General features: G+C 40.9%; 2 protein-coding genes across 7 annotated transcripts in view; one reads left to right on the top strand and one right to left on the bottom strand.

The window, feature by feature from the left end:
* Positions 1-26738, top strand: part of LOC140944274 (WD repeat-containing protein 64-like) — a 45748-nt gene that overhangs the window by 10308 nt on the left and 8702 nt on the right. For 5 of the 6 annotated variants that reach the window (XM_073393416.1, XM_073393414.1, XM_073393411.1 and 2 more), the window contains 15 exons: positions 1091-1179; positions 1365-1424; positions 10752-10875; positions 12418-12587; positions 13338-13422; positions 13831-13907; positions 14771-14892; positions 15176-15304; positions 16808-17159; positions 17700-17805; positions 18997-19121; positions 20256-20368; positions 21362-21479; positions 22442-22536; positions 23477-23564. In XM_073393416.1, coding sequence (XP_073249517.1) covers positions 1091-1179; positions 1365-1424; positions 10752-10875; positions 12418-12587; positions 13338-13422; positions 13831-13907; positions 14771-14892; positions 15176-15304; positions 16808-17159; positions 17700-17805; positions 18997-19121; positions 20256-20368; positions 21362-21479; positions 22442-22536; positions 23477-23564 — 1853 coding nt within the window. The remainder of the gene's footprint in view (positions 1-1090; positions 1180-1364; positions 1425-10751; positions 10876-12417; positions 12588-13337; positions 13423-13830; positions 13908-14770; positions 14893-15175; positions 15305-16807; positions 17160-17699; positions 17806-18996; positions 19122-20255; positions 20369-21361; positions 21480-22441; positions 22537-23476; positions 23565-26738) is intronic. The other variant, XM_073393415.1, reaches the window with a different exon arrangement.
* LOC140943355 (adenosine receptor A3-like) lies at positions 3882-4817 on the bottom strand. Its single transcript, XM_073392434.1, has one exon. It carries the CDS (start codon positions 4815-4817, stop codon positions 3882-3884), a length of 936 nt encoding a protein of 311 aa, XP_073248535.1.

Here is a 26738-nt window from a genome sequence, read left to right as displayed (position 1 = left end):
CTACCTATCATGTAAACGTGATCAAATTAAAACGAGAGATTATATGAACAGGCGGGTTACCCTACCTATGCGGTTTGCCTCACCTACCTGGGGTCTCTCGCCTCCATGTAAACAGGCCCTTATTTATAGCCCCGATGCTACTTGTCCCTTTTCGCTTCGGGCAATAATACTTATAACCATTGTCAAGCGCTGGAAAACGACTACGGGGATGGCGACGACATCGTCATACCACCAGTAGTTTTAGGCTACGCCCACACGAATCCGGATATTTTTGAAAGCGCATACTTCTTTACACAAATCGGCCTTCCGTCCACACGAAAAAAAAAAGAATCTGGACACCAAAACCGCATTGTTTTGTTCCCTCTCTCCTGCCTTTTAAGGGCCTGTTTACATGGAGGTGGGGGACCCCAGGTAGGTGAGGTAACCCCCTTAGGTGGGGTAACTCGCCTTTCCATCTCTCATTTTAATTTGATCACGTTTGCATGATAGGTGGGGTGACCTGCCACATGTTACCTCACCTATCTGGGGTCTCCCACCTCCCTTGTAAACAAGGCCCCATCCACGCGGATCCGTATAAAAAAATATGCTGTTTCACAAATGTCTGGATTCGTGTGAACGTGACCTAGATTAGCAAAACAACAACTCCGCACGGGCATCACGCTTTTTTGTACATTTCGTTACCATTGTGGCATGACAACAACGTGAAACGTCCTAATTTCACGTTTGTGAATGACGTGAACACGAGAAAACGATTGAATTTTTCTTTTTTTGATTTAAGATACGGTCCTTCAAAATTCAACTCGAGAAAAATTCGCCAAAAATTGACCAACTGAACGAGATGAAATTAGTGGGAAGAAGTTTGAAGGAACGCGAATTCACTTTTTGTGTGATGTTCTTGCTGCCGTCGCCGTTGTAGATCCTAAAGCTCCCTATTACACGGCACCGACCACACTGATAGGTGTTTTTAGAATAGTCCGTTTTCATCTTAGCGAAAACGAAGCGTAAACATCTCGTTCTCGTAACCATCCTCGTCTCAGAATCTAAAGCTCTCTAATACGATTCGTTGATGCTGTTTCAATTCCATATTTAGGTTGCAGTGTGATTGACACTTGGCCGCTGACCAGAGCCATACAGGACTCACTTCAGGTGCCTCACACACACGACAGACCCATATGTCAGGTAAGATTTTAGACAATTAGTTCAACCAAAAGTCTACGCTACTTTTACTTTCAGAACTTTAGATTTTAAATAGGGTTTGACGTTATCGGCGTTTGTGAAGAAAAAAAAGGAAATGAGAAATACGACCGGACAAGAACTTTTAATTTGATATATGTATTTTTTATCTGTTGACATGTGTTTTTCAGTTGCTGTACAATCCACATATGAATCAAGTTATAAGTGGATGTATTGAAGGCATACTAAAGGTACCTTAAAATTAACCCTACACGCATTAATCATATAATATATTTATTATTCATTCAAAATATTTCGCAGTTTCTAATTGGCTCAAAGTTTCCAGCTAATTCTCCATAACTAGCTGACGTTGACTAAATTTGGAAGACGCGAGCAGGCAGCGTGGTTTCCAGGCAAATACACCATAGATCAACCTCATCTTCAGTTGCGGCAGCCTAGCTTATTATTCCCGAGTGGGCTAAACAAAATCTACTTTTTGAGGAGTATCTGCAAGAAAAAAAAACATCTTTTTATGTCCTGAAAACGTCCCGAGGAGTAGACCAAAGTTTTGAAAAAGTGTGCGAGGAGGTAAGCCTGTTGAGAACCTAGAAATATTTTGAACGGATAATAAAACAATTAAATTCGGCTTTCGTGTGATGTGAAGAATTATGCAGATCTCAGACGCTGTTATCCGCCTCGGCACCGAGACGGATCCTCGACCTGCATATTTCTTCACATCATACTCTGCCTCATTTAATAATTGTTAAATGTATGTTTACTTAACGCTAGCGTTTACTTAAACCTCTTACAGCTCCCTAGATAACTGGATTATCGGTTTGGTCATCATAGAATAATAACTACAGTAGCGGCAAATATTAAATTAAAATGGCATAACAAATATAAAAATACCTTTTAGACTATGATAAACAAATCCACACTACCTTATACAACAAAAAGAAATGTCCAGGGCAAAATTGTTGGTGACAAAGTCCCCAAAGTGCTTAATATAGTAGTTCGTGTAGTTATTTTGTTGCTGAATCTGACAGAGCAATGGAAAGTAGCCTAAACTAGGGGCGGCTACTGACGAGATTCCTAGGGATACAGGGTTCCCGATTTTACCATGGTTCTTAAGCTCAAGCTTAGAAAAGAAGCAGTTCTATGCAGCAATTCTATAATAGGTCAACCGTCACCCATTCCCAGACGCAAATATCCTCACTACCTCTCTCTCCCCCTTTTAATTTACCTTAATCTAAGAGACCTGCAGTTGTCATAAGAAAAGCTCGCATTTGACTGTGTTTGCAAGGATATGTACTCGGTATGTCAGGGGCAGATGACATTTCCGTTAGATCTTTATTAGAAACTTCGTTGGTGTACGAAAAGTGCAATATCCCATGGTTTTTTTGCTTTATCAAATTTTGATGACAAGGCAGATGCGTTTCTTATCTGACTGCATGTTTTTTCAGACGTAAAACTGCGAACACAACCATGATTTTTTTTTTCAAACCTAACACCTGCCAAAACGTTCTTAAAATATTATTAAGCCAAGCCTTACAAGCCCTTCTTTTTCTAACTCTGATTCTTATCGTGTAATCTGCAAAAGGTATAGCCCATCACTATGTATATAAATAAAAAATATACAGCAGCGTGCAAAGAAAGTCGTGTCCGATAGCCCGGGGCTAATGGATTTTGCTATCGGGCTAGTGATTTTTGTTCTTAACTTGCCCGACGGGCAAGTGCTTTTTTTTGGTCGAACTTTAAATTACGGAAGGATCGTAATCAATCCTGCTAATCAAAAAGAGTTTTGGGGCTAGTTGAAATGACTTGTGGGCTAGTACATACTAGCTACAGCTTGCCTGAATGGCAGGCTGTAAGACTGACTTTCTTTGCACCCTGAGACACCATTTGGTATATTTTATGGAACGCACTTTCTTGACACAGGACTAACAATTCTGTCTGACAGTCGACGACTGTAAGACAGAAATGTAGCCAATATGTAAACTGATAAGCTGAGCGGATTAGTGATTTTTCTGCGGCGGAGCCTCCTCGCACAGCTAGCGGCAACAAAAAGAACACAAGCAGACAGGCGCGCGATAAATCCAGCCAGCTTTGCCGTGTATCATAGCACTATTTACGTGTATATATAATCTTTATGTGTGCCGCATGAATAATGTACTCATTCGTCACTCCTTTAATATTGAAGCTTTAAACGGAACGGGCCTTTTTTGGCTTTTCGTCTACTAAGAGTACCTCAAGTAAAACTAATGTCAATTCCTAAAATAGTTACAGGGAGAATCACCTTGCACTTCATGATAAAGAGAACGGAAGGAAAGCACTGCCCAGTAGTTCACATTTGAATGGTTACACCGTTGGGATTCATCCCAGACATTTAGGCTTTGTCAGAATCATATAACCCGCTTCTGGGCTATGTTTAATGCTTACACCCTACGGGATTGCTTTTGCGCAGGTACGAATCTATACCGGTTAGGGCTTCTGTTCACCAATAGGAACAGTGATTTTTGGCGCGATTTCTGTAACAGAGCGAAGCTGCACCGCAGTGATCTCTTAAGTGGAGAGTGACAATGACATGTCGGATAGTGTTCACACTCAACCGGATAGCTTTTTGTGCCGGCACGAAAAGCATCCAGAAGAGTGTGAACATAGCCAAAGGCCTGGCAGTCAAAGGATGGAAGGCCATAATGTTAACTGATTTATATCGATGAACTTGATGAGCATTTTAGTTGCCTTATCATGTCCTTCACTGCTTGCCTTACTTCTCTGATCTTCCAGCAATAGAGGAATGGGTTTATAGTCGAGTTTACGTAAAGCAGAGTTAAAGCAAAATCCTTAGCGATGAAACCATCGGGAGACAGCCCTCTCTTCGTCAACAACGCCCTTGCTATATTATAAGGCAGATAGCAGGCAATTAAGGTCAATTGTAGCCACAACGCACTGTTTAATGCCCTTTTATACCGCGCAACGTTAAGTGGAATCGCTCGGCCCTGATGCTCTTGGACTTGAATTTGTTGGTGATTCACATTCAAGTAGATTTTTGAGTACGAGAAAATAGAGCTGACTAGACACAATGGTACAAATATATAGGTACACCATTCAGCTATAGAAGGATTCCAAACGTACATCGTTGCAACGAAAGTAGACACAAACCAAAGTACACTTACAACTATAAAACTTCGCCTCAAAGTTACAATCTGTCTGTATCTGAGCCCCAGGATAAGAGCAAGGAGTCTGTCCAGGCTTATTGCAGTCAGCGTAAATAAAGACGCTAAACACAACATATAGCTTGCGACAGTGTCTACAGTTAGTACAAAGCGACATATACCCCATCGTTCATACACCAAAGACATCCAAAAGGTAACTGCAAGAGGCTCCACAATGAGGCCAACACAGAGATCAGTTGTAGCGAGTGAACGAAGAAGGTGTTTGGACGGCGGATAAAGGGAATTCTCTTTGCGAAGAGCAACAAGAATCAGAGAATTCCCTACGAATGCTGTAATGGAAAAAAGAACGTTAATCCCTGAAAGAACTATCAGTTGGTTGCGTATCCTTCCGACTAATTCTGCCAAGCAGTAGTTATACAGTTCTTGAAGTTTTTTCAAGCTATCTTCGCTAAAATTTGTTTGTGCCATGATTTTTCACCGTATGATTGCTTGCTTTTAAGGGCGGGCGCTGTACGTGTCGCGTCACGTAACTGAATGTACTGGCCAGCTGCGGGCGTTTCAAATTGGATGTCTTCAAATTGAAGTTAACTTCTGCCGCTGATAACTTTTTTGTGACCAAAATGAGCGATTGAGATGCGTTAAAAATGAACTTACTCCGGAAGACAAATTTTGCATGGCCAAATCCTCGTGTAGCATATTTATTTTTGTAAACAAACGTCAAAATTCAGTCATTTTTATACAATCGTCAAGTACTAATTTTTTGGTAATAAACCAAACAACCACCCCTTCGTACTTTGAAATCAACGTAAAGGAAATTGCTTTTTTATCTCCTCAGCAGCCTGCTTGTCTTAAAAATCTATGACTGAATAAAATGACTGAGAATGAAAAATAGTCGATTGCTCACTACATAATTTCCCAAATCATGGAATTAATGGAAAGCTTCGACTGATAACCTGAATCCCCACTATTTGGAGATTTTCACTCCCTTTTATTATCAGATCCTAAATTACTTAAAATACACCAAAGTTTCCTCTCGTTATTTTTTTAAGAAACTTTAGAATCACATTTCCAAGTATGTTTTTGACACATTTGTTCCTTATAAGGTCCCGATAATGTGTCAACGCATAATTAACATGATGTTGCGCTTTCAGATATATTTAGAATGTACTATTCTCTCTAATGGCAGAAGAATCTCTTCCTGTTTTATTATCGAAGCTTCCCTTCAGCAGACACTTTTAGAAGAAGGAGAAAATGTCCGCAACTAGAGCTGGTCGGATTTGCACTTCATGCAGAAATGACCTCTTTGAAGGGTTAATGACCGTACACGGGCGAATTTGTCGCGGCGATGTTTACTGTGATTTTAGACTGATCTGTCCGTCGCATTTTTATAATACAGTGGAACTTTTTAGCTGTGTTCAAATATGGCAGATGATAGACCACCTAAAATTGAAATGTCCCCTAATGTACAGCCTGCACACATGTACCTTCCTCTGTGAAATTTTTGACGAACCAGATTTTCGGCAATCACGGTTGTTGCCCCCAGTTTCTAATACCGTATTTTAGTTAGGCGTCCTTAACACTTAGGCAAATTTAAAAAACCTCGCAGAAAGTTAAGCGCGCAAGCTCGACATAAAAGTGTCTGCATTGTTGCGTAACCTTTGAAAGATAAAATTTCTATGGGAAAAATTTTCAAATTCGTACTTTACAGAAACCGTTTTTCCCCCATACAAATCCTTCTGTTTCGAATGTTACGCAACAAACCGATACTCATGTTTCAAGCTTGGGTAACCTGTGATGTTGCAAACTTAAGGAAGGCTGTGTCTTCAAAACAGAATGCCAATCAAATACTGCGGCAGTTAACTTTGGCCATGTTCACACTATGGCCGATAGCTTTTCGCGCCGGCACAACAAACTCTCCGGTACAGTGTGAAAACCTATCCGATACGTGACTCTCCACTATAGCGATCGGCATTCGCTTCCTTACAGAGATTGCACCGAATTCACTGTTGTTATGCGTGATGCGAAGCCCTATGCGGCATGATTTCCGTGTTAGCGCAAGAGATATTCATTATAGTGTGAAAGTAGCTTTAAGAACGTCTGGGTGGCTACAGGTAACTTTCAGGCTAAATTGAAAAAAAGTTATTGTGTGTTTGTGCTCTTGAAAAGAAGAGCGAGATTCATGCAATACAAAGAGCTGGGTTTTATTGGAATATTAAGGCAAATTTTTCCGGAGGAAAGATAGGTAAAGCTCTAGTTCGAGCGATAATAGTTATATTCATTTAGATTTGGTAGGCTTTATGTCTGCACTCTAACGGATAGCTCTACCCTGGGTACCAGAGGTTTTTCTCGCGTGCGGCGGGAATTTTCGGTGTTGGCCGAAGGCCGACACATCTTCGGCCGTAGGCCGAAGCCACGAGCGGCGAAGCCGCGAGAACAGAAACCGGAAACCGCGCTAGAAACGTCTCTGGCACCCATGGTAGGATAGCTCTTGCCCCGGCACGAAAACCTTATCGGTTAGGGTTGATTTCCACTGTCGCGTAATTCTTACGTGCGTACGTGCGTAAGATTTACGTTCGAAAAAAAAATACAGGCAATGTATGAAAGGTCGCACGTAAGCGTAAAAGTGGAACCTCGCTCAACTTCGCGTTTAATCTCAACACTTTATATCTTACCTCTATTTTATTTACGTGATTAAAATGTACGTGCGTTAACGTGCGTAGCCAAAAACGCGTCAGTTGAAATCAGCCTTTAGGGCTTTTGCTGTCACATAACTGAGAACGGTGAGTTCGGCGCGGTTTCTCTAAAGGAGCTAAGCAGCACCGCGCCATTTTCAAAATGAAGGCCACCTACAGGTTTCTGTGTAGCTTGTTCACAGACCCTCTATTTTCTTAAGAGATCGTTGAGCGCGCGTAAGAAAATAGAGACCTAGGACGAGAATGAGATTTTCTCAATACTGAGCATTGCTGGCGCGTGAACCAGCGTCATTTTGGCGCGAAAACGTGATAGCCGTCGTCCTTCTACTACGAGGTTTAGCGAGAAGGTCGTAGTGGCGGAAACGAGTTATAACAGTGCTAACTTTTGTGGTGAATCAAGAGTACAATGAAGCTTGCCGGGAAGCCTAGTTTTTGATAATACGCGAAAAAAATTTAATTCAAAACTCATGAAAACTCGTACTCGCAGTACTCGTAGTCCTTCTTTTCCTCGAATCTAAAGCTCTCTAATAGAAAACCGTGGGGGATTTATTTACCGCAATCACAAGGGGGTGGATAGGCTAGTTTCTTTGCTGCTCATTGTTGCATTGCGAGGTAGAAATGTTTAAGAATAAATACATTGTAACAATAACGAAAAAATGATAACCGTATATAACTTAATCAGTAAATTGAGTATGACGGCTTAACTGCATGGTAGACGACCAATGACATAGCGACTTAATTGACCACCCCACAGGTTGTCGAAACGTCAGTCACTGTCAACAAAAGCCTGCGTCGCAACCGGCCCACGTATCGCGTATAGAAGGTTTAGAGTGTTTGCGACGCAGGCTATGTCAACAACAGTCCTATTCAGGACTATGTTTACCCGGACGATCATACTCAACCTACTTATGAAATGACTCCTGGGTTCAAACCTTTCACAGTATAACTTAAGTAAGAATCAAGGTCGATTGGCAAAAAAGCTGTCTTATCGTGACTTTAACTGCTTGCCGAACTTCTCTGATCTTCCAGCAATAAAGTATTGGGTTCAGTGACGAGTTTGCGTAGAGTAAAGTCAAAGCAAATTCATTGGCGATGAAACCAGATGGTGTTAATCCTCTTTCAGTCAAGAAGGCGCCCGTTATTATGTAAGGTAGATAACAGGCAACTAATGTCAACTGAAACCACAGCGCACTTGATACAGCCTTTTTGTACCGCGCTATATTGATCGGATTCAAATGACTCGGGTTTGCGGGAATGTGTTGCGCGTGTAGTTGATACCGACGATGGTGCAAAGTAATGAAAATTTTTGTGTACGAAAAACTGGAGACGATTAGACACAGTCCCATAGCGATATAACCGTACCATTCGGAGATAGGATGACTCCAGAGATACCCTGTTGAACCAAAAATGGACACAATCCAGATAGCAGTTATGCTTATACGAGTTCTTGTGAAAGTCACAACTTGTCTGTATCTGAGTCCCAGCGAAAGGGCGAGAAGCCTTTCCACGGCTATTGCAGTCGATGTAAACAAAGACACTAAACACAAAGTATAGCCAGTAATAGCACCTACAGCTAACGCGTAACGACATATGCTGGATCGTTCATGATGTACCAAAGATATCCAGAAAGTGACTTCAAGAGGCTCCACGATTAGGCCAACGAAGAGATCAGTTGTAGCGAGGCAACGCAGCAGTAGTTTGGACGGCGCATAAAGGGAATTTTCCTTGTGAAGAGCCACTAAGATCACGGCATTTCCAAAGAAAGCAGTGAAACAGAAGAGAATGTTCAGCCCTGAAAGAAATACCAGTTGGCTGTGTATCCCTTGAATTAAATCAGCAGAGCAAAAGAGTCCTTCATACGCTTTCAGTGGTGTATTTTCAGTATAGTTGTCGTTGGCCATCGGGGAAAAGTGAGCAGGTTCTTGATAAGGATGAGTGTTTTAAATTAACGAATCCAATTATGACAGCAAATAAGTTCGATACACAAAATAGAAAGCTCTAATCTGCAATTTTATCAATGGAATTTTCATTGCACCTGCCAAAACATCTTCTATTAATTGCAAAGCCCACTGTGTTGAAATAGCTTTCGTTTAAAGTTCTATTCCGTGGATGTAGCATCAATAGTAGTTTTTACTTTGCGTCGCTCGCTACTTGCCACTTCCCCACTTCCCGCACTCGAACTTGTTCAACAAGCTTTTAATCAGCTGATGCAGTTTCATCCTTCAAAATAGGTCTTCTCGCGTATTTTAAGTTACGCTTTGTTAGTTGAGTATTCGGATGTGCATGAGCTGTTTTCATTAATACACTGCGGGTGTATGAGTGCGGAGTAATTCTTGTTGTTAAGGATTTTTTTATCCAGCTATCATATTTTCTCAAGTCAATGTCCCGGCATTTATTCAAACGTTATTATGCAAAGGGCTTTTATTCATAGTTCTTAACAGCCCACGTATTATGCCGTTATGCCTGAAGTTTATTGTTTCACAAATAAAGTCCTAACCCGGCTTACAATCTAAAAAATACGATGGATCAGCATTTAAGGTAGCTGCTCATCAACAAAAGAACGCCAGTGCTAATGTGGGCATTTATGGAGAACATTTTGACAATTGCACCTGCACGCTCATGCTTCTTGAAAAAGCGTCATGGAGTGTTTAACTATATATTGGTTTTTAACGTTTTTTGAGTGAATGGATCTTTAGAAAGTGAAATAATGAGACGATTTTGTTTTTTAATGTGCGGCGCTTCGTGCCATACTTTTCATGTCGACGTGTCGTGAGCTTTGCGAGAAAAGTCTTCTTAGATTATTTAGTTTTTGGCTTTTAGGTAACTTATTGTAAATAATGTAACACGTACACTTCTTCGTAAACGGCGAGCGTGTCGTTGATCCTTGTGATTTAACAAACCAAAGCCGTAGCTAGAACTGACGAGTCTTTAAACAAGGTCTATGAAGACAAATAAGTAGTAGCCCTGGTTTGTGATTTAAGAAATACAGGTGCATAAACAGCGAGCGTCGTCTTAGTTGTACTTTACAACTCTGGCTTTTTTGCCGCCATTTTTGCTGCTATTTTTAATTGGGCATATGAAATAGTGGCGAGTGGTCGTTGAAAAATCGCTATTGTTTCAAAAACTGCTTGACTTCCTTTCAATATAAGCGATTTTTTGAACGAGAGTTACCAGAAACCTTTCTTGGGGGGAACTCCTTCACATCAGATGGGCCCGCCCTATAGTTACCGTGTCCGGCATAAGGATCGCAAGGAAATTGCCCGATCTATCCAGCCGTTACGTTGGACTTGTTTAGTGTAATGGTAATAGCAACCGGGCATGTTTTTTAGACCTCCGTTATAAAAGGCACTACCGCCATACATGTATAGCTACTAAAGAGGCGGATCCAAAAAAAGCTATAGAACTGGCCGTTGATGTTAAAATTCGCTAGTATTACTCAATTTAAATGATCGGCTCCTTGTATAGATTAATTTGCTTCTTAGATGAATTGGGAACAGGAGTAGTCATATTTACTCTCAGCTTATAAAATGTCATGTCACCGACAGTATCACATAGCGCAATGTACGCCTATGACAAGCGTTTATTTACTTTGTCTGTGTGTTTTCTTTTTTCCGACCAGTAATTCACTTAACTAGTGCACAAGAGCAATTGAAGTTTGTTTCCTGTATTTATTGATTATTGTATTATTGTGTTGTTGATTGTTCTGCAGGTATGGGAGATGGAGACAGGTCAGTTTGTGTATCAGGTGACAGACGCCCATGGTCCGTCTACAGAGATAACAGCCATGACAGTTGACAGCTCAGGCTACAGACTAGCAACGGGGGCTTACAATGGTTAGGCTCAGTGATAATATGATGACGTTATATGTTATCTTATTTATGTGGATGTAATTCTCGCACTTATACGATCAACCTACGCGGTTGAGCTGTCGTTCAGTTGTGGAAATAAATTGCCGTAAATGTTGTAATTGACACCCCTCTCAAATAAAGGCCCCCTGTCAAATAAACACCTCGCTTACCCCAAAATACTAAGACAAATCAAAAAGGAGCAAAATCATTCAATTTAGTCAGTTTCTTGCCTTGATTAACAAAGGTTTGCGCATTGCATCTTGTTCAGTAGTGAAGTTCAAGGAAAGGATAGGCAAAGAATTACAGTACAATGATCCTGAATGAGGATTCTGACGTCGAAGTTGAGATCTGAAAGAGCGATGTGGATCTCTGGACGGCCTAGAAGTATCAATGGATGGACTGGATATTTTGTTGAGCTTGTTGCAAAAACGCCACGTATCCATTAAACGTCCCCTAGCCTCTTGGATTCCTAAAATTAAATAAACAGCCCGGGCGTCTATTAGATCCTTTACGGAACAGGCATGTTGATTATAATTATAATTCCTCTTCATTCAAAGTCCCTGTATGAAACTTTTCTCTATAGGCACAATTATATACCTTTGACTTAGACGCAAGGGGGAGGGGTAGGTGGGCAGTTTCACAGAAACGTAAAATGATCCGTTTATAACAAGCCGCAGTCAAAGGTCACCTTAAGAGTAGAACCTCCTCTTGTCTTCTTCTTAGTGATGGAGGAGGAGAAAAGGAGGCTCTGCCTGAATCGTGTCAAACCTTTGAAGTCGCCGAAGCCCAAACCTCTGAACAAGTCAATCTTGTTTCCTCTCGTCAAACTGGTTTTTCGCGTATGAGAATCCGTTTATTGACAAACCGATGGTCATTACTGAGCCCGTTGGACCAAGCGCACGGCTGTTAGGCCTGGGTTCGAAACTGTTTCCTAGCAACATGCAGCACATGCTCAACAGTGATCTTACTCGATTCACGCAGAGTCATTCTCGAGTACATCAAAATTGACCAAGCGATTGAGAGGCTTTGCTGGCAGCAGTGTCAAACGTCAGCTAGCCGTTTATCGTTTGTGGCGTTTTTCCTGGGTAGCTCCCTTTTAAGATTTAGGTGGGAGAGCAATACGATGACTTTGCTGCCGAACTGTTCGTAATGCTTGCTTTTTTGTTAATTTATATGAAGAACGTAGACGAAGAATTGAAAAAAAAAAAAAAAAAATAGCACAAAGGTGTGAAAAACTGAACCCGCAAAATGCATAAAGCTCTACCCTTAAGGTGGATTTCCGCTGTGGCATAATTTGTTCGTGCGTAAATAAAATATAGGCAATGTATGGAAGATCACTTGTAAACGTAAAAGTTGAACCTCCCTCAACTTTTACGTTTACGCGTAGCCATTAATACATTGCCTCTGTTTTATTTACGCATGTAAATTTTTCGTGCGTCCGCATGTAGAAATTAAGCCACAGCGGAAATCCATCTTAGCGTTTGATATGAGCTCGTACAGAAAACACTTTCTACATTGAATTTCCAGGTTCTATAAAAGTGTGGGATTTTGGCAGTGGTCAACTTTACAAGAAGTTCCCGGATGAACAGACAAAGAAGCGGCATGAGGACACTATAACAGGTCTGGTCTATCACACGATGTATGGCAAGAGGTGTCTGCTGGTTTCATCGTGGGGGAAGAAGATTAGAATCATGGAGGTAGGTTATTGATAATTATAGCGTTCTTTAAATCTGCCCGTGTATGAGCACCAGATAAAGTGCAAGTAAAACTTTAAAAACTCGGGCTGGTTTTGTCACACGGTGGTCACACAATCTGAATGTGTAACCATTTTGCTTGTGTAAGTTTATAGTAAATGTATTGGAGTTAGAGTGGTTTTCGTTTGAGTGTCGTAAAACCAAAACCAAAGTAATTACTCTGGCCAATCACATAGGACACAGACAATACATTGAACCAATCAAAACTCGAAGTAATTACATGTGGCTGACGCAAAGCGCGGGAAAATGCATGCGAGCGCGTCACAATTGGCTTTGGTTTTACTTCTGATTGGATGAAAAGGTGGCGCGAATCTTTTAAGCCAATCGCATCGTGTAGAAAGTGTAAAACCAAGTACTTTTCGACACTCAAATGAAAACCGCTCTATTGTTTGCTGTAGCGTTGTATCGTTAAATATTTACATGCGTCAATGCTTAATATGGGTACCCTGTGGTTCTGTGCTAAGACATCTTGCTCTTCCCTCTGATACTAGCAAATAAGGAAATAAGAAGTTGGTTTGCAAAGTCGTATTCGCACTCTCGTCTTGATATTAAAAAAAGCAAAACAAAAGCATGTAGATACAACACTCTGCCAGTTTAATCGTGACTTCGTTAACAACCCAGTAAATGGTAAGTTTGTATTAAGTGAGAAGAAATTCTTGTCTGATATGGCTATGTAATTGTTATCCGTCACAGGACCCTGCCGATGTACAAACACTCATTGAACTTAAGGTTTTATCGGATCTTTTCGTCCCGCCTGTGCCAATCTACAAGGACAAAGGTAATGATTTTGTTCTTGACACATACTATAGCGAAAATGCTGCATATAAGATTGCTTATTCGCTTTCAGCAATTTTTCGTTTCTCTTAACTTGTACGAATTTGATCAACCAACCCTATTCACTCCTTAAGTCAGTAGTGGAGTCTGCCCCGGTTGTTCAAACGTTGGATAGCGCCGTCCACCGGAGAAATCACTATCCAGCGCATAAGTATTTGGAAACCCAATTGCGCTCCTGGAGGGGGCAGGAGGGGGGGGGGGGGGGTGGGTGGCATTCAATGGAAGTCTGGGAGGGGGCATATTCGGGGCTCCAACTTTGTTGACTAGCACTGTATACCTTCTGTTTTTGTTGTTGTTGATGATGTTGTTTTTAATTGATATATTTTTTTGTGGTTTTGTTTTTTGTATTAAGATGAACAAGCCCCTTTCGTGTCACGAGCTCCCCTTCCCTCAATTGGAGAAACCCAGGAGGTCAAATCAAGTAATGAGGTAAGGACAAAAAGATAAGCGAGTTGCTAAAAAGGGATCTCAACTCATTTAAAGCTTCGGTGAAACGGGCAACAAAAACGTGCAACTTTCTCTGCAGCATTGCTACAAAACGAGTGAAAACCACCCACTTTTAACCCTTTAAGCCCTAAGAGTGATCAGCATCAAATTTCTCCATGTAATATCAATGCTTTGTAAAACAGAGTGGTCATGAGAATTAAGGACATGATCACACAAGATGAATTTGCTTAATGTTTTGTCAACTTCTCGCTACTGCTTCTTCGGGCCGGTAAAACTAGCAACATGCACAGAGTTTGTCCCAAAAAGTAAACTACACCCAACTTTCTGCAACAACTTTTCACAGCTTGCAGCAGCCTCATTTGTTGCAAGACAGGTTTGAACGTGGGTGATAAAACGCGCAACATCGCAGTCAACTCATTTTGCAGCAATTTCGCAAAACAGGTCGCGCGTTTTTGGTGCCCGTTTTACCGTACCTTAACACTTGAAGTTCCAATATTGACCAACATCAATTTTCTCCTAACGATATCAATGCATTATTTAGAGAAAAAGTGTGAGAATTAATACAATGATCACCAAAGGAAAACTGCTTTGATCTTTTATCAAATTCTTCTAAGTAATTCATTAACGAAATGTATGGAGATCAGTCTGGAGAATTTTTATGTTGATACTGGGACTTAAAGGGTTAAAGAATTTAGGCAACAGGAAGAGTCCTGTTTGTATGGTCGTTTGTTGGTGTATTTTCTTCTTGATAAAGTCGAGTCGATGGTCTGTGAACCCAGTTGGTCGAGTTTCCCCATTTGCCGTCATCGCTGATTTTCGATTGTGTTTTGTTTCTTCCATTTCAGGAGTATGCCCTCTCTCACTGTGACGTGACGTGTTTGGAGCATATGTCTCCTTTACTCTTCGCGGGTACCACAAGTGGATCGGTTATAATATGGAACCTGGAGACAGAGAAAATCGCCCTACGGTATTCTAATTATGTATACAGTATATATGAACTACAGAGGGGAGTCTATCGTCATTATCGTTCTTGTTGCTTTCTTTGATTTCAGAAGAAAAAAAAAAGCACTGTATAGAAAAGAGTTTTGATAGACTTGCCGGCGAACCTTTAGTTTGTCCGGGCAAATGGTCATCTTGGCCGGACATTTTACGTTGACCCGTCGTTATTTTGGCAGCTCTGCACTCTATACGCTGTTTACTAGCTTGAGTACAAAACTGGATTAATGGATTTATCGGTTCTTTTGCTTCAGGTGTGTTCCGCCAAAATCTGCAAGTGCGAACAGTAGCAAATACAAGCGCCATCACCAGGATGAGCAGCTGGTGTATAGATGCCTTTATTTGGTTCATCGGGTCAGGAAACCCATCATTTACGGCAAAGGGTACAATAATTCATTATCAGATATACCGAAACGTGAAAGTTTAAGCTGTTAGGGTGACACACGCTTAAGCAACGCATATTGGCGCAAATACGGTAATCGCCAAGAGCGAGTTGTGGCAAAAAGGTAATGAACTGTAAATGACAAGTGTTTGCCGTTTGCTGTCAACGGGACTCTCTTTAATAGAGACCTTTAGCATCAGGTTTTCCATGGCAAATCGCAAACTGCATTGGCGGTTACGGATTTGCAGTTTCACGGTGCCGGGATTTCAAATTTTAGCAGGGCGTTCATTGTTTAGTGTTTTTCGTCAAGTCGAAGTGCATCACTTTTATCGCCCATAAAAGATGAACGGTTCGTTGATTCAAGTTCAAAATCTAATTAGCACATCACAGACGGATATAGAAAGCCACTTCGATTTTTAGTGGCCAAAAACCTTGCCGTTAGTCACGTACCGCTGGAAGCCCTTCCTGCCGTTCAAACGTAAAACTGCAAACTGCAAACGCGACTGCAAGGCCGTTGTCACATGACATTCTCAGGTTTGCGGTTTGCGGTTTTCCATGAAAAACCTGATACTTAAGGTCTCTAATATCTCCAAACTAACCGCGATTTTCTTACGCTGTGTTAATCCTTATCAGAGAGTTTCTTAGCTGATATGAGGGCTGTCACTATAGGTAATTAGCAGGCGTAGAGTTAAACATCTATGAAGTTTTTTATAAAAGTATCCGTGTCCCGGCCCTTACTGCAAGCACTATGACTGATAAAGAAGACAGTGCCATGTTCTAGACGCTCTTCCTTAAGCACTTCTTCGAATTACTCAAGTAAAATCCCACTGCTACGGTATTATAAAAAATATATTTCCTGGACATTCCTTCCATTAAGGATATATTTTCCATGCACGTCACTGCTGATCTGGTAACACAAACTTGGAAGCTAACCTGCAGGTTTTGCTTGCGTTCGAAGAGAAACACAAACCTAGACTTGTTGCCTCAGACAGGAAGTAATCTTTTTCCTGTAAGTTGAGTCAGTATTATACCGGGCAGGTACGTCGACATTGAAAAAACAAACGACCCGAGAGGAGACCGGGGTGAAGCTGTCTCCTCTGTAGTTTCCTTCAAGTACTTGCCATCTTTTTTTTTCCTTTTCGTTCGTTCACTAGCTCGATGTGCTCGCCCGCGCATGAGTTCTAAGGCTGGTTGTCTAGCCTAATTATCCTCTCTCCTCCGCAGAGGCCTCTTTGTGTCGTAGGAAGGCTGGGGAGAGGGAAAAAGAAAGCGCGTGGGAGACGATGGGAAGGGAAAAGAGATAAAGCGAGGCCCTGGCCTGTTCCCTCTTCCCATCGTCCCCCGCGCTTAGTATTTTTCGATCATTGTTATTAGTGTTGGGATACCCAGCGGGAGCAGCCTCTGCGGAGGAGAGAGCAGTTTATCCAATAACATTGTAGGATGAAGTCGGTCTAATATGTTGGATCAGTTGAATGAACATTATGGTATTTTTTTCTTCTTTCAGTAACGTTAAATTTGTAGACTCGAGCCGCGAAGTAGCTCACGTTAGCTTTAATACAGAAGATGTGAATGTCAGTCAGGGTGAACAAGCTGAAATTGAAGGAGAAGAATACGTTCACGAAAACCAAAAGCAAACAGATGAAGACAGCGTAGATAAAGAAGAAGGCGAGGCACGATCAGAGGAGGTGCAAGAAGACGCGGAGAAAGGTGAAGATAAAGTTATTAATGAGGATGAGCAAGAGGGAGAGGAAAGTGACGAGAATAAGGAAACCATTATTGGAGAGTTTTTACAAGTCAGTGAGCCTGCTTTGGTTTCTTCTCACCATGATGGCTTTTTACGCTTCTGGAATTTATCGGTGAGTTGGAACAGTCTCGTCCCTAGACTGTCCCTAAATTCTTCTGGTACCCAGTGCACTGAATACGCTATTCGAGAGATCTAACCCCTGCCCCGACCCCCACTGTAACTGTAATTGTAATTTCTTTACTACAAAGCACTTAGGAATTCGTAGGAACTCGCTTAAACGTGTCCGTGTGTTACAGACTGAATTGGAATTTGTAAGTTTTAGTTTTTTTGGAGCTTTTTGGAGGGGAAACCGTATTACCCCGAGAAAACCTCTCGGACCAAGGGAGAGAACCAACAACAAACTCAACCCACAGTATGGCGTCAAAGCCGGGATTTGAACCCACTTTCAAAATAAGGCTAAATGCGAAACCTATTCTTGTTATAAACTGGTCGATTTGCTAGAAAAACTCGCGTGATTTAGCAAGTAACAGTTTTTCGTCTACTTCGATTATTGTCCCCTAGTTAAGTGGCCCTACCATCTCGTAAATACATGATACGCACGCTGAAGTTGAGATCATTTATTAAGGCGGATTTTTATGGCATTTATTTGTAGGGAACTCTGTTATCTGAGGTGCGAGCGATTACCAGGCGACAGGCATCAGCAGTAACTTCCATGTGCACAGATGCGGACTGTAATTTTGTTATCAGTGGAGATGCAAGTAAGAGCGGTTTTCATATATGTCCTATGCTTCATGTTTGTTTGTTTGAAAGAACAAAGAAAAAATTTTAAAAAAAACTTGTGAGATTAGCGACCTCTTGGTTGTTTATCATTTACAAAAATTTTCCGGAAAAACCGTTTGAAAAGTAATTGGAACACAGCTTTTCGTGTCGTTTTCAGAGGACAATTCCCTGGAGTTACGGAACATCTGAAAAGGGAGACTGTTTTCCCGGAAGGAGTGTTCCAAACGGAAAGTCGTGTTTCATTTGTTCAAACCAAGTTTCAGGCTTTGGCGGCTCTTTTTTCAGTAAAAGGAACTGATTTGCGCAAATGGGAAACACAGCTCCAGAATGAGATTTACCAGCCCTGAAATTTTCTCACCCGTTTTCCCAAACCCTTATCGTTCTGAAAACATAACACTCAGTGCTAGAGAAATTCTTTACGGTTACAAACCCGAATCAACACGCTTTCGCGCTTTCAATCATTATCTTCTAATAGCACGGTACTACATCCATCTTGCTAGAAACAAGTCTGAGAACCCAAGACTAGATGTTTTCATTGTTCTTCGGGAAATTAAAATTCAGTGTGAAAGAGAAATTGCTATTAAAACCGAAAAACCACTCGAAATAGAGAAACAAGTGGACCGCTTTGTGCATTTCTGATATGGGTTTTGACTTGTGTGTGTTTTTTTTGTTGGTGTTTTTTCTTTTATATACCTTGCTTGTTTTACTATTGTATGCTCCCTGGCTATATTTATTGCACGCTTTCTTTAGTTTTTTTTTTCTTTTTTTGTTAATTACATGCCTTGCTTATTTAACTATTGTATGTACCCTGGTTGTATTAACTGTACGCTTTTTTCTTTAGTTTAATAAATTTATGAATTAAAAGAAAAAATCGTGAACCGATCTGTTTGCCCATGTAAATGGTAAACAACCAATAACCTTGGATTTACCGAGTGGAAACTCGATGTATATGTTACAGGTCAAAATTATATTCAGGTTAAAAATTTTTAACCTAGGTTGATTCTCAGTCTTTTTTGTCTCCTAGCCCTAATTCATGAATAATCAGGGCTAGGAGACAAAGGAAATTGAGAGTCAACCTAGGTTAAAAAATTTTAACCTGAATTTAATTTTGACCTGTAACATATACATCCATGACTCTAAGTCTTGTTCTTTTACTGACCTGTATTTAGAGGGTTACATCACCGTGTGGGAGGTGGGGAGCTTTCTTCTTCACCCTCCAACGGAGAGTAACGGAGAGGAACATAAAGAAGAAGAACACGAGGGCAACAAGGAAGAAACAAGGAGAGATCCCACGGTATTTAACACCATTTCGTCTCCGGCTTACCAGTTAATACGCAACTTTTTGTCCAGGCTAGTGTTATATATTTCCTCAGGGATAGTATAGAGGGAACGAAAAAGAAAGCGCATTTGAAAATCAATACCAGCGAGATTAATTTTCTTTCTTTACCACTAACTCCACCTTAGTACGATCAGTTCGCTTGGTGCCGAAGAGACTTAATTTCTATCCCTTTTTCGATGAATATAGCCTGGTAGTGTGTTGGTAGAATGCATCACTTGTACGCCATGTAATACCCCATAGGCGAAACAGGCCGGCGAAAACTAGCCAATTTTTTCCGAGAACATCTTCGAGATGTTGAAAGGAACGACAAAGACACATCAAATCAGAAGCTCGCCATTTTAATCTGGCTAATCATTGCAACAAAACATGGCATTCTTCGGTTTCCAGTCTCTCTTCACCAATGTAATACGGAAAACTGCAAAAATAGAGAGATTAAGATGCACGTTTACGCCAAACGGTAGACGTGACGAATTTGTACCAGGTGACCAAGTTTTCCCCTTATTTTCCGTTTAAACTTTATTGCTTCTACACAAAAATAAGTAGTTTATGCCGGTTTTAATCATAGGAATCGTTCGGGACTGTTTTTATCTCCTTATTTTCTATTCTGGGAAATTCTCAACTCGAGTTTGACGTTTGCCGTTTGCGGTAAACGTGAATCTTAATCTCTCTAATCTATAGATAAAAAACTTATCTTTCAAAGCGGCACCCTTAGTCCCCATGGACTCAACAAATGCTTTTCATTCAACAAATTCATTCCTGTTTTTCACGTAACCATGTTCCCACCAAGTGGTTTCACCTGTTATCATACAAGTGAGAAGCAAGGATCAGCCCGTCTCGGGAGACTATCGATTTGCGCTCTGGTCAAGATACGCTCGACAGCGTCCTCTCTGGCTGCACGGTTCAATGTCAGTTACCATACCAGTCTCTTCAGTTGGTGGCGTCTGCTATAATACTACCATTCTACTAGTTTTACCACTATAAACTACAGGATACTTGTCATAGCCAAGGTCGTAATACTGTTTTTTATTATTATTATTATTATTATTTGGTGAAATGATCGGTTTTTATGGATTTTATCCCTTTTTGCAGAATGTCATTAAGCAGGTTGTTTGTTGGAGGGGACATCTCACGCGAGTTGTGGGACTGGAACACGTGCAAAGCTCTGGCGTCATCGTGTCTGCATCAACCGACTGTTCTGTTAGGTAACTAGTAGACTGTAAAATTATTTATTTGAATTGTTGTCAAAATAGTCAGTAAAGGTACTGTTTCATTGGTCGTATTAAGGGGGCGTTACGGTTGTTTTTTTGGGGAAAATGAGGTTGATTTGGGAAGCAAATAAATTGGGGTAGAAAAGATATACACATAAACCAGTTAGTCCACTAATGGGATCAGAGGCACCTCGTTGCTGGTGGTGGACTATCTGGTACTCCTTGTCACCACTTATTCACTTCATATTTTAATTTTTAACAACCCCCAAATCCGATATTTTCCAATTTTTCCAAAATTTTAAACATCCCCGCCCCCTAATTTTTTACATTAAAAACATTCGAAAAAAACATCCAAAAATTCTCAAAAAATGATTGAATTAGGGACTCCAACTTAGTTGAGTCATTTTTTGATTGAATGAAATTTTGGCTAGATATTTAAGAAAAAGGGTGGTTATCAACGAAAAATAATGCTTTTAACCAGATTGCCCGCTTAAACAAATTTTGTGGTCAGGATATTATTGGAGCCACTGCGATGATTCAGGCGTCTGGATATTTTCGGTTATCCAACTTTACCCTTTAGGTCCCAAGAGTGACCAACATCAATTTTCTCCTAACAGCATCAGCAGATCATCAGGAGTAAAGGTTATGAGAATTACTAAATTGATCACCAATGGGAAAACGCTTTGATCTTAAACCAAATTCTCTCAACTGTTCTTAAAAGAAATGTATTTAGATCAGTCTGGAGAATTTGTATGTGGATCTTGGGGCTTAAAGGGTTAAAACTTGGCGCGGTTGACAGCAAAGGGAAGGGACTTTAAGATTCCAGGACGTGGATGTCGACCACGAGGACGAGGTTAACTTAAGGTTTTCTTCGCGTATTCTCAAAAAATAGACACCCCCGAAAACTTTATTTTACTTTTTTTGTCTTTTCTACACGGAATTGCGACTGCACAAGTTTTCTCTGATCACCTTTTTCTGTCCTTATAGAGTGTGGTATCGAGATACGGGTCATTTTATCGGCTTCTTTAGCCAGCCGCGTCTCTGGCACCTACCATCTGCTAAGTCTGTACCGTCCACACCTGTTAGACCTTACGACATTTCCGAGGTAAGTAGACATAATCATCAGCAGTAGGGAAAACGTAGACGATTTTGTTCCGTAATAAGTTATAATTACTCGCAGGCTGTTTTGTTGTATCATTGCTGTTAATTGCTGGTTGCTTTTCCTACTGACAGTCATGTTAAGATAAAATATATTTTTTAGTTATTAACGCAAAGATCGTCGCAGTGGAAGACACAACTTGTGAGGGATGATCTTTACATTTATTTCCTCATTTCGCGGTTCTGATGTATGAAATTTATATATTCATTATTTAAAAGTAATTTTTTATTGTCAAGTAAAGTGATTTTGGCTACAATGGTACTATCCTCCCGTTAAGATTTCAAGACGTGGACGAAAAATAGGCAGCTTGGTCAGCACTTCGGACTTTCAATCCGGCGGTCCCGGGTTCGAGTCCCGCGCTGGCCACTTGCTAGATTTGTTTTCGGTGTCCTAAATCCAACTGGTCGCCTCCTGTCTTTTGGGGTTCTTAATCCTGTTATGTTACATTTGAATTATAAATTTGTATCAAGTAGTTGAGTGGAGTGCCTGTAAACTAGCTGGATATGCTAAGTGCGCTTTCCAGTATAAATAAACCTTATTTATTTAATTATTTATTTTAAGATACTTAAAAGAAAACAGGAGGTTCCCAAAGCTTTCATTTGGTCTATTTGATCTGGCCCCAGATGTTCAAAAAATGGATGGCGCTATCCACTTGATAAATCTCTATCCAGTGGATAACACACTTAGTTTCCCTAATATTTATCCGCTGGATAGCGATTTATCCAGTGGATAGCGCTGTTCATCATTTGAGCATCAGGGGCCAGATCTAACTTACAACAAAATTTTCAGTTTCTTTTTCGATTTAAACCAACCCCTTTACGGAAGGTGTTTATAACTTTATGTCGTCGGCTTTACCATAATTTGTTTGTACTAATCGCGTAATGTCTTTCTATATTTTGTTTCATCAGGGCCCGATTAAAACTCTGAAAAACATCCCCACCAAAGCAGTCAACAAAACAAATGACAGCGGTGTGGACTGCCCATTGATGTTTGATGATACAAGGTTGTTATGTCTTTGTTGTTGTTGTTTTATTATTTTTATTTTTCCACATAATTACTCGAGGTCATACCCCTTTGATGATGGAAAGCCCACATTTGTAGAAAGCGCCAAACAGGCCTGGTCATCGTTGCTTGCGTAGGTTTAGATGCGGAAGATAATATGAACTCGCGCAGGAAAAAACAAGATACGAGCCACCCGCCGGTCACATGACCGACAATCTACCCAATGTTTGGAAAGTATCTTGATGTAGGAGCATTTCCATTTCACCCCCGGGGGAGAGTGATAGCCCCCATCAAAGGGTTATCCCGCAGACTCCTAGCATGAGTCGAGTGGGCAACCTGAGAGAGCCAGGACGGCCACACTGGAAGCTATTTGAAAGGGAAGGGATTTCACGAGTTGAGTTAGAGTGTAACCCCGCCTTTATACGACTACTTGGTTATTACGACCATATTCTTTCGACCCAAACGTAAAAATCATCTTATTATTTTGAAGACCCCGTTAATGGGACCACCTCGTTATTACGACCAGAATGTTATGGCCCAACGATGGTCGCATTAACGGCGTTCCACTGTAATTGTTAAGTATTTTCGCTTAATCTTGAACAGACTAAACTACGAAGGTTGCTCGATTATTAAGTGGACAGGTATACAAAATGTTACTTTTTTGATAAACGTGATATAGAGCGGGCAGAAGTTATGGGCCGGTGATGCAGTATCTTAAGCTCATGTCAAGAGTTTACTGCGTTTATTGTCGGGTTCGCAAGTGTAGTTATGCGAATGGCCTGCGTGTGCGTGGGAGAAATCGCGTGCGCTTTTCGCGTTTTCGCGTGGTTAATTGTCTCCTTTACTTTTCACTCTCAAACGCTTGTCACGCAAGCAAATAACAGATAATGAGGTTGATTTTTTTATAGCGTAATACGCAATACTATATCTTTGTTTGATAGATGGTTACCATTCCGACATTCCGCTCAAAGAGAAACCAGACCTAAAGGCAATGAAAAGAAGTTCTTTGATTCTTTGTCTAAACCCAAGGTAAGTTCAGTGCTTCTCTTCAACTTTTTTCCTAAGCCACTCTAATACAAACAAAACGTTTTCCACTAGTTTGCATGCTGCAACTAAATAACAAGTAGATTCAGTATGACTCAAGTGAGTGTAATCCGTCTAATTACCTTAGCCTTTTTACAGGCCTAGGTTTCTTAAAAGATCGTCGCTCTCGCGCTAGCCAAATTCCTTAAAATAAAAAACAAGAGAAAAGAAAAAACGTCTGTGGACAGGTTACAAATACCTGCATAGACTGAATCCTTTTTTTAGTCAGGGTTAGTAATGTATTCAGGAATCTTTACATAGCAACTAAAGGAGAACAGTTTTCGAGATAAACTAAGTAACAAGCCAGGATTTCGAGTTGTATCTCGAGTCAGGATTTCGAGTCGATTTCGTAGCCCAGTGCCCTGTTTTTCGCCCACTTCTGGATGTTTCTGCAGTTGTTAGCTCAATAGTGAATTTTTCATTTGCTTGGCCATCACTACTGCCGTTGTCACTTTCACTGTCACTCTCATACAAAATCAGGTCATTATCACTGTCACTTTTCACTCTTATCATCCACTGATGTGGTGGCAGGTGCGACGACTTCAGATAAAGTGTAGTCTTCTGGGATGTTTTTTCAACATTCCTCATTGAAATGTCAGCAGTTCTCACCTTGAAAATTCTTTTTCCTCTCTTACAAAGACCGACATGATCCAAGTATTCGTCTGGTTCAGAAACGGTCACTGAGTCAGAAACATCTCTTGTACGTCGTTCTTCTCGGTCACCCTGTCGCTGCTTTAGTCGACTGTTTTTCACGCTTTCTTGTAAGATAAATGCTCATTGTGTTTCTTCACATACCTCTCATCCACAATTAACTTCTCAGAAAATTCTTTGATGTCATTAGTGTCATCTTGGTGCAAGGAAGTTGAGGCACCAGTGATTGTATATTAAATCGAGTTCTTTGAGTTCATCTAGGCTATTTATATATTGGCACAAACAAAAATTATTGTGAGGGTGAAATGTATTTGGGGCAAAATTTGATTCGCTAAAGCAGGTTGGGTAAGGTTCTTTGTGTCAAATACAGTCGAACCTCCCGTAAGCGACCACCCAAAGTGCAAAGACTGAGTGGTCGCTTACGGAAGGTGCTCGTTGCAAGAGTCGAACCACAGGGCGGTCTCTTCCGAGAAGAGCGAGAAGAGGTCCAGGCACCTTCACTTTATGGAAGATCATTATTTTATTGCATGCAATGTCTAAGTTAGGATATGTATAGTTCCAAGTTGTCAGGAAACCCGTCAGGCCCAAAAAGTGGTCGCGGTCGCTTCCAGGAGGTGGTCGTTCACTGGAGGTTCCAACCGTAGGGCTTTGACTGGGAAAATTTTTGTGTTTTGGATTGGCGGTCGCTTATGGGAGGTGGTCGCTTACGAGGGGTGGTCGCACATGGAGGTTCGACTGTAGCCATAGACCCTTGTTTTAGCTGGGTTAATGTCCCTTTAACCAATTAATGGATGTTTGAGATTAATCTGTTATCCCTTCCACACGTACCCAAATAATTCATAAGACATCCAGCAGAACACACATGACTCCCCTGTTTCTTTAATGAAAAAAATATGCCCCCTTTTACCACTATAAAATACGCTTGTCCCCGTCCTTTTTAACCCGTGCATAACCGAATAGCATCCAAAGGGTTTTGTGATGGGTTTCGATATGCAAATGTGTCACTCGCTCACTTTGCGTTGACAGAGATCGGCCTTTCGGCTCCGACCCGAACTCACTGCCCGACATGAAACCGACATAGTTCGTTGTTGCCGAAGGGTTCCTGAGTTGTGCATTCACTCACGCATCCTGGTGAAGGAACCCTGGGAACGCTGTTGTTACGCTCACGTTCGCTGCGAAAGCATCAATAGTCGTTGTCGATTTCTGACTGTTCTTTAGGTCGTGTGTATGCGCTACAAGTATTTTGATCATCAGATAAGCATTGGGGCGATGCAAATTTCCAGTAACATGCCAAAGGAAGAACCTTGTCAGTAAATCGCGCGTCTAGCGTGGTATAGCCCGTGGTGTATTGTCTATACCCTGAACCTCTGGCAGGGGCTCCTGCAGCGAGGAGTCGAAATATGGATTGACGTCTCTTCAAAAAGTCACCTTCAAAGGCGTTTTACTGTGAAAAACCAGCTAATTATGACTAGGATGGAAAAATTCTAAGATGGTAAGGCCTTTTCTCTACTGAAATTTCTGTACGTGTCAAGTATCATGGTCAACTCGAAAATTAGATTGAATACTGTTGTTTATGATATTGTTGTTTCTTACTTATATGTCGCTGAAACGTTCTGAGTTTTATTAGCTTGTAGAGTCTAACGTCTAAGAAGTGTTAACTTCTGCTTTATCCTGCTATTAAATACTCATGTTATAATTAGGAATTATAGTTCTCGGCAATCCTTTCGCTTAAAGTGAATTGCATACAATTGCACTCATAGTTTTCATCATAAAATTTAGCGCAAAAAAGTCGGTTGCTTCCGGAGCAGTTCATTTCTTCTTTTTCTTGTTTGGTGTGTTTTTCGTTTGTGTTTGAGTTACAGGGGCGCGAAAGCTCTGAGGTCAAAGATGTGGGGCAAGAGAATTTTCTAAAAAAATATTATTCAACAGATCTTTGAGGAATTTCCGAAAAAAATGAAAAAGCTTCATGACCAGCCAAGTGTAGTCGTAAATTGACTACGTATCATAAAAAATTCAAGAAGAATATCTTGTCCGTAACCTGCACCCACAGCGCACTGTACACTGCCTTTTTGTATTGAGCTGTGTTCAGGACAATGGCTTGGCTCGGTTGCCCTTGAGAAATGTGGTTGTGCATGCACTTGATTTTGGTTATGACGAAGAGTGATTAAAATTTTTGTGTACGAAAAGATTGAGGTAACAAGACGTAGAAGGGATAATGTGCCAGAAAGCTGTGTGTGAACAAAAGGATTCCAAAAGGAGGTTGATGCGCAGACAGTGGACAAAATCCACAAAACAAGTACAATTATATATGTGTTCTCCTCAAAGTACAACTTGTCTGTATCCAAGTCCAAGCAAAAGAGCGAGAAGTCTGTCCACGCTTAATGTAGTTAGTGTAAATAAAGTCATGACCCATAACAGTGAACCTGAAAGAAGATTTGTTAATTTTGCGTTATAGCAAATATTCCATTT

The sequence above is a fragment of the Porites lutea genome, chromosome 7 (assembly GCF_958299795.1).
Source record: "Porites lutea chromosome 7, jaPorLute2.1, whole genome shotgun sequence".
NCBI classification, from domain to species: domain Eukaryota; kingdom Metazoa; phylum Cnidaria; class Anthozoa; order Scleractinia; family Poritidae; genus Porites; species Porites lutea.
The sequence above is the reverse complement of the archived record's forward strand: the minus strand, read 5'-3'. Positions and strand labels throughout refer to the sequence as shown.